At 44.1% G+C, this 11,794-nt stretch overlaps 1 protein-coding gene across 2 annotated transcripts; it reads right to left on the minus strand.

Annotated features, from left to right (window-relative positions):
* Positions 1-2,015: 2,015 nt before the first annotated feature.
* Positions 2,016-11,002, minus strand: ttll6 (tubulin tyrosine ligase-like family, member 6). 2 transcript variants are annotated; one of them, XM_029135113.3, is made up of 17 exons: positions 10,831-11,002; positions 9,007-9,182; positions 7,680-7,857; positions 7,398-7,435; positions 6,972-7,090; positions 6,631-6,761; positions 6,384-6,540; positions 6,172-6,315; positions 5,714-5,799; positions 5,396-5,621; positions 5,018-5,196; positions 4,750-4,938; positions 4,302-4,477; positions 3,739-3,987; positions 3,609-3,647; positions 2,834-2,987; positions 2,016-2,566 (listed from the first exon to the last, which is right to left on the minus strand). In XM_029135113.3, the coding sequence occupies exons 3-17, from the start codon at positions 7,820-7,822 to the stop codon at positions 2,224-2,226; spliced, it is 2,373 nt and encodes a 790-aa protein (XP_028990946.1). In that variant the 5' UTR covers positions 7,823-7,857; positions 9,007-9,182; positions 10,831-11,002; the 3' UTR covers positions 2,016-2,223. The 2 variants fall into 2 exon arrangements, with proteins under 2 accessions (XP_028990946.1, XP_055360245.1); XM_055504270.1 differs by lacking the exons at positions 9,007-9,182; positions 10,831-11,002 and having other exon boundaries at positions 7,398-7,438; positions 7,680-7,794.
* Between the last annotated feature and the right edge of the window lie 792 nt (positions 11,003-11,794).

The following is an 11,794-nucleotide window of genomic DNA, read 5'->3' on the forward strand; positions in this document are numbered from 1 at the left end:
CTGTCGCCCGTGTTTGGGTAGAGTTACGCACAGGCGGCGGCCGGCGGCTCGCGACAGCGCTGCGCACACGCGCATTGCATATACAAAGCGCCAAGAAAAAGCTTGTGTTACTAGTGTTAAGTGGGTGACGCTGGAAAACAGCAGCTGCAATATAACCTCATGGGAAATAAGTTCCCGTTCCTGCTGTCCACATGACCCGCAGCGACCAATCCCGGAGCCTGGCGAGTCGTAAACTTCGATGGCAAAGTTGTAAATTTTCATAAACAGCAGCCGTTTTGTGCTCCAGACGGGCGTCCTCATCGCCATCTTTATTTTCTCCACGGCCTGTGAATGTTCAAACGTGGTGGGGAAAAGCGCGAGGATGAGCACGTGTGAGCGGATGTCGTGAGGGTGACATTGTGCAGGATGCGCGCTTGGTTCTGCTCCAGCCTGTGGCCGTAGGTGTCTGCAGGTCTGTACCGCTTCATGTTGTCGTCGTCTGATGATGGGATTAAAGAGCTGAATACCAGACTAACGCCCGCGTGGCTTCACCTCCCGACCTCCAGTCTCTTTGTTTAAATACGTAAATAGGAGACTAAAATATTTTTTTGGATTTTGATTTGAGGCTAAAATATTTCTTGCATTTTGATTTGTCAAAATGGAGGATTTCCCTCAGTCACTACAGATCACTGCAGCAGTTAACACAAAAACAGGGGCCAAGGATGGAAATCCTGATTACAGACCTCAGGCGGGTCTTAAACCACGTATTCCATTACGAATACCAGCACTAAATTAAAACAGGAGCCTATGGTCACACGAGAAATACGCTCTCATTACTCTAAAAGTTTCAAAAACTTATTTAACTTATTTCCGTTTTAGTTAGTTTAAAATGGTCTTTTTCGGGCGACGTGGTGCTGATTTCCACAAACAACGAGCATTTCCGACATTTACAGACGCCATAAAACCATAAATTCCTGAGACGCAGCACATTCCGTCTCTGCTCTGATTCTTTTGGACCCAAGAGGCACAAACTCAAACACACACGCGTTTTAAAATACGCCAAACAAAAGGAACGAAGGCTTAAACTGTTTACTGCTACTATTAAATAATTCTCTGCTCCGCTCAGGCCCGTTTTTCGTTAGTTAATAATCGTTGAACAGTGATCTTTGATAAAAAAATGAATTATGAGGTTGTGTTGCTTTTATTCTGTCGTTTTGTGAAAAGTCAAAGGGTTTTAAAATAGTTTAATCACCGAACAAAGCAGAAGTGCTCGGTGGAGAGCTTGCAGACAGGCCTCAGTTCCTCTTTAAATATATTTGATAAAATATTTCGATTTAAGTGACTCGAACTATTTACGTTTGATAGATTAGATTAGTCGCTTAAAGTTAACTAATGTAACTTTGGCCTTTTTTCTTTTGCACGATGTCAATTAAAGCTATAACAATAATATTAATACACATTCAGCCTATTTCTACAGTTTTAATTATTATGAGTCCGGACTATTAAAACCATCTTCACCAAACGTGTATGTGGTTCTGGAGAATTGATCCTCTGATAGTCGATGGTTTGTTGGGTTCTGCCTGTCTTCACAGGACGCTGTAAAACTTTATGGCTCCTTTTACGCTGTGAAAAGCTTCCAGATGAAGCCACGGACGCTCGTGCGCCCTTATCAATCAAATCAACAGGAAAAAGTAAAACAACGGCAAAAAGTCGAATCTCTAAATACACAACGTGGACACAAATAAAAGTTAAAAAACGAAATGTGTTTTTTGCAGGTCTGTTTGCTCTTTCTTTAGAAAATTTAGGCATTCTGAAAGTAAATAACATGTATTTTATTGATCTTCAGTGCAAATAAAGATATTTTCTAAAATAAATTAAAGATGTTTTAGTTACTGTTTGATCCATTTCCCTGAGATACAAAGAAAAGACTATTTCCTATTATTGCTGCATAGCAGTGACTCGAAATGCGGCTTTGTTTCCTTGACCAACATCACCTCCTATTAAAAACACACTATCCACTGTCAAAGTCTGGTCATTTTTAAAGCAAATGGACAAATTAAATTTTTATTTTGGCACTTATGGTAGGATTTGTTTAAGATAAAGCATCCTGAGAAAAAATCATGACTGCACACACAATGCAGAAAATGTTAAGCCATACTGGTGTTGGATGTTAAACTGAGTGTCCAGCTTCTGGTTAACCACCGCGAGGCCTCTCCGCCTGCAGCTGCCTCCAGGTGTTTGTGTTCATAACCTGCAGCTTGGGTCTGGGTCTGCCTGCGGCCCTGCTCTCTGCCGGCTGGAGGAGTCGCTGCTCGTGCTCGTGCTCGTGCTCCTCACGGCTTCTTGCCGTGCTGGGCCGCTCTGCTGGAGGAGCCGTGGACGAGCGGAGAGAAGCCAGGCCTCCGGAGCAGCGGGGCGCGGGTGGAGACCACCAGCAGGCTCTGCAGGTCCGGGGGGTGGCGGGCCGCGTGGGAGCAGCGCAGGCCTCCGCCGGGGCCGTGCGGCGGCACGGGGATGCTGGGCCGGCACCGGGTGCCGGTGTAGGAGCTGGTTCTGGTGTCCTGCCGTGCAGTGAGAGAGCCGCTGACTGATGAGGGCGAGAAAAGAGCAGGGGTAATTAAACGAGGCTTAGTCAACTGTGCTGGTGTGTAGTGTTTCTATGTAGACAAAAAAGAAACAAACAGTGAAATTAGGTTTTATGTAGTATGTAGTAGAATCATTTAGAACACATATTTTAAGTGTAGGAGGCTCTCCATGGTGCAGTTTTTAAACTGAAGTAATTTTCTTGTTGATTTTAGTGAAGAAGATAAAGACTTTCTTTTTACCTCCCTCTCGTTGCTGTGTGTTTTTTTACCTGGCCAGTGCCTCCACTGCACGCTGATGGTCCTGTGCAGGTCTGTTCTGCTGCTGCTCTCGGGTTTGTTCTGCAGGCAGACGGACTCGTTCCGGCTCCGCTGGTCCATCGCGAGCCTGAGCAAATGCTGCTGGTTCAAGCGGGACTGGATGTGCTGCAACACAGCGTTAATGTGTCAACCTGGCAGGTCGATGGAGTTCAGTTCACCAGAAAATGAGCCTGAGCTGGAATTGTTTTTATTCACCACTGAAAGTGATGTGTGCTCATATCAAGATGAGCATCAGCTTATGTTTTGATGTTAATGCTTAGTGACCAGTTGTCAAGACCCTGAAGGTGTAAAAGGAACGGTGATACACAGGATTATTTGTGTGGCATCTGCAAAAACCTCCAGTTTGATATTTAAACATTTGTTTAACACATCTGTGTTGTTTAATAAATACAGTTAACAAAAAATAATAATTTATCACTATTTTGATATTCTGTTTTTTACTGTGATTTTAAAATAAAGTACCAAATGCTTTTTAATTAGATTTTTTTGGGAGGTGTTTTTATCTGTGTCGTGTGATTAAATAACTTAAAGCTAATCTTTATTAATATGTTGTTTTACATTACAAATTTAGGGATAACAGGAAAAAAAACAAAAAGACATTTTTTGACAATAAAAATGTGACAAATAAAAAGCAAACAGAGACAAAACTGAATCTATGTTGTTCCAGTGTTTTGGAGGGGAAGCAGTTAACGCCCCTGATGTCATCATGCGTCTGTGCTGTGTTACCTGCTGTGAGATCTGCTGCAGCCTTGGCCCTTGTGAAAACTGTCAAAGAAACAACAGAGTAAAACCTTGTGACCACACTCAACCCCACGGGGACCTGTTTTCCACACGCTGCTCGTGTTCTACCTGCTACCTTTGTTTGCGGTGGTCTCAGCTGAGTGTCCTGGTGGGTGCCGCCGTCCCCGGCCGCTCCCCCCGCCTCTGCTCGGCCCTGCAGCAGCTGCTGGATCTGCTCCACCACCCCCAGGTCCTGCAGCAGCTTCTTCCTCTGGAGCAGCGCGTCGAGCCGCTCCTGCTCCTCCACGTCGGCCACCTCCTCGTCCTCCTGCTCCTCCTCGATGCCTGCAGCCTCCGTATCCAGTAGTGCTGTGGCCACAGGAGGCTGGAGAACACAGAGGTTTTACTCAGCTTGTTATTGCTTTCTGTGTCTGTAGCCACAGCCGCTGCCGTGCTTTAAGCATGTTTCAGCACATTACTGTCATCCAGCAACATTTATATCACCCTTTATTTTCTGTCTTGACAATAAAACATATTTAAATCTGAAAATGAGAAACACATAATGAACGTTATCAGTAATGTTATGGGAGCTAAGCTGAACTGGTAAATTTATACTAAGGGGTCAGCCAGAATATGAGCCATCCATCACGGGCCACAAGCGCCTCGACTCCCTCTTGTGGTGTCGCGGGGACCCTGCACCTCCACTCTGCCTCACCGCCTTCAGGCCACAGTTGGAGTTGGGGGGAAGCGCTGCTGCTCGCCGGGGTTTGACTCTCTCCCCCGCAGTCTCCCCTTGCAGGTCCCTCCTCCGGCCTCCCTTCAGGTCCTTCTGCTCCTGTTGCTCCTGCTTTAGACGCAGCTCCTGCAGTTGTTGCCTGAACACAGAGATCCACAAAAAGATTAGCATCTTTAGTTGATTAAATACATTTATTCAAAAGAAAGAAAGGATAATGCAGATTTTATATAAAAAAATATACAATTTTTTTTACACATTAATTAATTAATACACATTAAATAACTAGAATAAATGATGAAAAACAACGACAGGAAACGTACACTAGTGAGGCCTAAAAATTGTGATAACTTCAGAGTCAGTCATTCTGATTATATGATATGATGTATATTAATATTGTGAGCGTGCAGGCACCTGGCACACTCCTCTCTGGCCTTGGAAGCTGCAGTCTCCTGGAAAAGCGAGCTGCTGTGTTTGAAGTACTTGTCGTACTTCTCTGCTTCCTCTCTGGGATAGATTCTCTTGAACCCTCCCAGGTGTTTGGCTTCGTACTGCTCCATCTGCTCCACCGTGGCTGCCTGACACTGACGCAGCTCCTCGGACCTGGCGATGAGGCCCACTCTCAGTAAAGACCACCTGCAGTGGACCCGTGCCGGTGGGGTCTGCGTGTGAGCGCACGCACCTGGCCTCTCTGGAGCGATTCTGCTGCAGCCTGTCCTTCACCCTGCGACGCTCCTCCTTGGTGATCTTGCGACGGTCGCAGGCGCCCAAGTTGATGAGAATGAGGGTGTCGTACAGCAGAGCGTCCTTCACCTCTCGGTCCAGCTGTGAGTCGGTGGTAAAACTTGGGGAGTGGTTCACCTGCACATACACACTCCAAGCACTTAACATTTTAAATCTTATAAACTTCTGTTGTAATTAAATGTAATACTTACAAATTTAAATAAATCTTTTTAAATGTCACAAACATTTTCATTCATGCTTTACTCTTATTATAATTATAATATAATAGACATAATTAAATATGAATATGAATGAATGACGTGAAGCGGCTGTCCACCTCCAGCAGCCAGGGTTTGAGCCGGTGATCCAGCAGCACATCGAAGCCCAGGATCTCGAAGCAGGCGCTGCCAGTGGTGTGGTTGGGGAAGCAGGTGTGGTAGTTGTGCTTGAGGATGGGGTGAGCAGAGATCAGTGTCTTTATGATCACGTCTTCAATGCTGCTCCACATCTTCTCTGTGTTGCAGCCGATGGAATCCAGGAGCTTGTTCAAGGTGGAGAGTTTTCTACAGCGGTAAATGAGAAACATGCAGAGTTGTATGATGGCAAATATGACACTTCAGACAGCAGAGCTACATAATCTACAGGGTCTAATCACCTTTTGCTCCCTGTGTCATCGTCACGCAGGAAGTTCGCACTGTGCTTGTTGATGGAGTAGTTAGTAAGGTGCATGCACACATCATCCTGCATAAGAAAGACAAAGCAAAACCGATCGGGGAAGGCACTTACCAGGAAAACTACCTGTAATATAACTGGGGAAAAATTAATACAGATATGAAAAGTATTAGTGGTAACCTGGAGAGAGCTTATATTATTGATGAATAGTATCCTCTTTCTTTCTTCATAATCACAAGGACACAGATCATTTGTAAGTACCTATAATTCAGTCCCATGCACTGTATAATACGCATTAACCATCCATCCAGATATTTGGGGTTTAGGTTTGTGTTCTGTTGGAGCTCAGCTTTAAAAGGTAGTCTGGTCCAGTGTTAGTGACCTGGTGAGTATTTATGAGACAGAATTCTAATCGAAAGACACATCTTAATAATATCTCACCACATTGCTGAACGTTGGTTCGTTGTAGCTGGTGGTGCAGAAGCGAGCCAGTCCCTCCTTGAACATGAAGATGCTGAATGGGTCACATGACGTCACCAGGACGTAGATGCGCAAGTCAAACTTGTAGCCATCGATTATAAAAGGCTGAGGATGAAACAGAAAAACATGCTCAACATGTTCATTGATGTTTGTGTGCAGCTCATGAGTCTCACCTTGGAGATGTAAACCTGGCAGATCATGTGCTCTCCAGCTTGAATGTCTTTGCTGGATTTGGTGATGAAGATGCCTTTGCCCTGGCAGCCGGTGTCTGGCTTACAGATGTAGGTCTTGCTTTTTTTGGCCCTGGTGTAAGCTTGGAAGTCACTGTAGCTGCAAAGCACCATTACAGTCGGTTTGGTGAGACATGCAAAGTCAAAATGAAACAAGAGAGGCCGCTCACAACCAAAACATCAGACTGACTCTGCAGGGAGGCACCAGGTTCGGGGGAAGATGTTGTAGTCTTTGGGAAAAAGCTTCAGCATGCGGTTCATGTTCCTTGCCAGTAAATCTTTGCGGCAGATCTCAGTCATCCCAGGAAAATGGTTGATTTTCTGAAAGAACAGATGAAAAAAGCAAACCTTTATTGTGGCCATAACAAGATTTCTACCGCTAAGACAGACAAACACATGTGTATATGAGGACCAGTCTCAAAAACAGAAAGTCCAAATCAAATTAACAGACAATTATTTTACAGCACTGAATGAAATTTAATTAGTTCCTTCATATGCTGGCAGTGATGCGATCACTGGTGTGAGTAATACCTGGTAACGCTTCATGTCCTTAACGCGGTCTAGAGACACGGAGCAGTCGGTCCAAAACAGCGTCCAGTCCTCACCCTCCATCGCTTCCCTGAGGCCGTATCTGCGAGCGGCTCTCCGCACTGAGACCAAGCATCATACATCACGTCCTCAGCAGGTTTTATCTTAGTGTTATTACTGAAGGTTATTACAGTCTCTCTGAATGTGTTTTCTATCTTTACTATAAAGTGGACCGGTGTAAGTCATGTTTTAATCGAGTGTGCATATGGAGATAAGTCAGACGTCCCTCAGGTCAGCGCTGTTTACAGCCTGAAGAACCTAAAATGGTCCTGGGCAGGATGGATTGTAAGATATCTATTCAGAAGGTTCCCTCCTAATCACCAAAACAAGAAAACATGTATGATTTAGTAATGATTGGCCCAAACGTACCACTTTCATATTTGCAGTTGGTGAGATTGATCCACAGTCATCTGGAAGACAATAGAGACAAAGAGAGGGACAGACATCTGCTTTGCTGCAAGGTCCTACAAAGTGTCTCATTACGCTCAGCTTCCTCTCGCCAAATGATGAGGACAAGTGGGAAAACAATAACTTGAGAGCCTCCGGGACACGTTATAAAATCATAACTGTCAGGGTGCTCAGTGGATAATATGACTGCAATAGGAAAATAAGTGTGGAGGTACAAATGGAGGCGAAGCCGCAGTAAAGTACCTCTTCTTGCCTTTTCTCCTCTTCCTGGTGATGGGCAGCAGGACGTGGCTGTCGGCTTCAGCCTGGCCCTCGGCCTCCTCTCCCTGCTGCTCGTATTTGTGTGCATCATCATTTCTGTCAGGGCTGTCCACAGGTAGACCCATCCCGGGCGAGCACCGAGACGGATGTGCTAATTTCACTATGAACCAGTGGAAAAGGATGACGTGGTGGAGGAGACAAGGAGAACAAACGATGCCGTTCCATCCCGAGCACTCGTTACCTCACTGACGCTGCGACGTGCTGTACAACCTAACAATGAAGCTGCATGTGCACGTGTGGAATCATGTTTCCATTTCTCTCAGCGGGTGAGTGCCACAGCTGTCAGCACGCCGCTGCTCAACAGCTACGCATATAAATACTTTGTACTACAACAGGACAGCAAGAACAACGATCCCTTAATCCTGAGCAGAGCTCAGTGGTCGAAGAAACTTCTCAACAACTCAGAAAATTCATTTGTTACTGTAAACTCACAAACCCTTACAGCTATTAACAAGACTCTATACACAGTTTGAATCATTTCTAACAGCACGTGTTAAATGAAGGTTTACGAAATCCAGAAGTTTTCAAGGTGACAGATGAATTGTTTTGCTTCTTAGAATAAACTTGTCAGTTCAGTTCTGCTTCTTCTGCCAGTGTGTGTCTCCAGCGGAGCAGAGTGGTCAGCAGCTAACCAGCAGCGCCCCAGCATCCTATCTGGTGTCTTAAAGGGTGAAGGTGAGGTCAAGTTAATTCCTGGTAATCATCGTGACAGAACACTTTGGGGGTGGTGGCAGCAGCAAGGAGGGACATCCCAAGTCCACTGTGGGAGGTTAAGGTGCTAGGTGACAGTATTCTGATCCATCGGACTGGATAATCGTGGCCCTGAACTGTGAGCTTTACACTGGGCTGAGACGGGCCACTGACCTCAGCGTGGATATAGTTACATCCCTGCAAAAGGCTTTGCTAAGGTCTTCCCCCAGAGTGCAGCAGCAACAGGCACGTGAATAGGCCGAATAAATAATAATACCACTGTGTTATCAATGACAGAATGACGCTGTTGATACCTACAAGCTAATGTCCCTAAAAGAGCAATTGCATCACTAATCAATAAGTCAGCGCTTTGTTTAAAACATATAATCTGAAGCGTCATGTCTGTTGACAACTCTGTACAATGCAGGAATCACAGCACCACAGAGCTGAATCAAGATCTTTCTAAAACAAACAAAAATCACGACACAGATGCTTTGCCTCCATTCTTACAGGTTATTAAAATGCCATTCAAGTAAACTTCCTTTGAAATCCCTCTTACCTGCACTGTTAAGTCAACATTTGGCAGAATAAAGATGTTGGAAGACGCGGCACCCGTCTGTTAGATACAGGAACGGACTGTATGTTTCAGGAGACTTTTAAGCTGCGGTCACTGTCATCAATGGACAGTTCAATGAGCCACATCTCAGCCTCGTGGACCGTCTGCCTCTGGAGTCTCTGAAAACAAAGCAAATGTGGATCATCACAAGGACAGCTCAGTTGAGATTGATTTACACACTCAGCCAAGTGGCCCAGCGGTGGATCTGGTGACCAATTAGAAACTGTGGGGACAAACACCGGATACCTCTCGACATGATGGAGAGAAAATGAGCAGGAAACCTCAGCAGGGAGTGAGTGGAGAGGGGATAATCCCTGATATTTGTTCACTGAAACAGGAGATGTGCTTTTCAGCAGCTCCAGTTGTCAAATTGAAATCTGTGCTGAAAAGTGTTCAAGTGAAGTGAACATAATGGACATCTGACCTCAGATTCAGGTTAAAATGCTACAAACCTGACTGCATTTGTTGTTAATTAATGAGCACAGAGTCGGAGACAAAAGATGGAAAAAGTGAAAGTGAAAAAAGGACAAACAAATATTCTGAAACAATGCGCTCCAGATGTGTTTGATAGGAAATGATCTGCTTGTGACACAAACCATATGAGCGGATCTGTGAAGCAGACATGGCTTCGGTTTGCAGGACTGCTCCCGGAACCCGCTCAGTTTACTTCTGATCCGGCAGAATGAATCCAGAGGTGTGCAGAAACACTGTCTGCTGACTGACAACCACACAAAAACTAGAGCAGAATGAGCCTGTATATTGTGCTTCACCGCTGTCGACACAACCACTCGTGTTAATCAAATGAAAACTGATCAGATGATAATAAGACGGATAAATGTCACAAAATGACCAACGGCGGTTACTGGATGAATCAGTCAGTGGATGTAAATGAATGATGAGTGGACATTCTACACCCGTCCACACTTACCCGTCTACCTGTTGCCTTACTCCTGTGAAGCTCACATGCTGAGCAGCCAGTGATGATGTCGGCCACTGATTTGGCAGAGCATGACTGCAAGTGCACGTGTTTTGACGGTATGTGCAAAAACCCTGTGTGTGTGAGAGAGACGGGCAATCTGAGCTCAGGTATGACTACAGAGCAGGGTGATTATAATTTAATGTGACCATTGTGTGATATTAAATATGTTGGGTGATTTACATCTCAACTATGCTTTTTACAGGCACCATGTGACAATTTATGATTGCTAAAGTGATGGATGCAATTCAGCTCTTTTGATTAAAGTTGTAGCAGGAATAGCAGACTTTAAGGCTTTTTTTTGGTGACTGAGACAGTTTATGTGACAATAATTGTAGGAATAATGTGTACACAGACAAAAGGACACAGCATTCACAATGCTAGCTATTAAGACCATGTTGCTTCTTGAACACTGTCAGAGTTGTAGATTTGTGAACTTTTTAAACACATTCACAAAGCAGTAAACTGAGCAGAGTGAAACGACCTGCTGTGACCCAAAGCAGCCTCGTACCAGAAGAACAAACTCAATAATCAAGTAAAAAGGCCCGTAAGGAGCATTTTCCAAGTGGTTGCAGCGCGTCACTCTGCTTTAAACGTCTAGGTTTGTAAATTGTGGGAAAATAACAACCTTTAACACTACAACTAGCATTAGTTAGCATTAGTTAACTGTATCACATATACTGTGCTGTTACTATGGTAACACAATGCCGACCTCCTAGCTTGACTACCACCAACAAGACACGTTATCGACCAACTTTTAACGGTGAAAAACGTCGTAAATCGGTCATTACCTTTACAAACGCGGAGCGTCCTCTGGCTCCTGTGTGATTAACACTCAGCGGTTCGGTTGCGTTCGGTTGTGTGTGAAGCCGTAAACTCCAAGTGTCAACGCGAATGAACCAGGCACACACAGACACACAAACTATGGCCTTCGGCCTTTAGCCAATCACCGGCCGGAAGGTGAGGAGTTCTTGTGTTTGATTGGTTGTCGGTTCATCGATGAGCCACATGTGCGCCTCGCAAAAAACAAAAACCGAAACGTAATATATGTACAATAGATGTATGATTAACAAAACTTACTAAGTATTATTAGTAGTAAATATTCAAAAAGACAAAAAAAATAATGTGTATAATATCTCTGTGTAGCAGCAAAAAGTGTAGCAGCAAAATGTTCTTAGCATTAAACCCAATTAAAAACATTCTTCATTAAACATATGAAATTTGAATTAATATAATTTTTATTATTAGAAGTAATATGCCGAAAGACCGACCTGCTAGTTTGTTGCAAATAATTGTCAATATAAAATAGATAAAACATCCAACATAAAACTAATTACAATAAACTTATGAAGGTTTAAGATAATTAACAAACATTAAGTTACAACAGGTTGTAAAGATTATGTCTGCGCAATAAAAAGTTCTGTATGAAACAGGGTTTGGCTCCCTCTTGTGGTCATTTGTCGGTATATCACTTGTAGTCAGCGATTTACGTGCAAATTGTTAAACTGGACTAAAGTACCCACAATGCAGCACCTCGTGATACTTTCATAGACAAACGGAGAAAAGGGAGCAGTGATTTATGTTTAAACGCATTTGAGAGAAACGGGTCAAATACGCACTGTTACGTAAAACACGGAGGTTATGTGCAATGACAAGTCAGGTATTATACGTATTCGTAAAAAAGTTTTAAAAAGTCAAACTGCTGCGCTTGTTGTTGCGTTCCTGTCTTAAGCACCTAAATAGAAAATATTGTAT

This window comes from Betta splendens, chromosome 19 (assembly GCF_900634795.4).
Source record: "Betta splendens chromosome 19, fBetSpl5.4, whole genome shotgun sequence".
Lineage (NCBI taxonomy): Eukaryota > Metazoa > Chordata > Actinopteri > Anabantiformes > Osphronemidae > Betta > Betta splendens.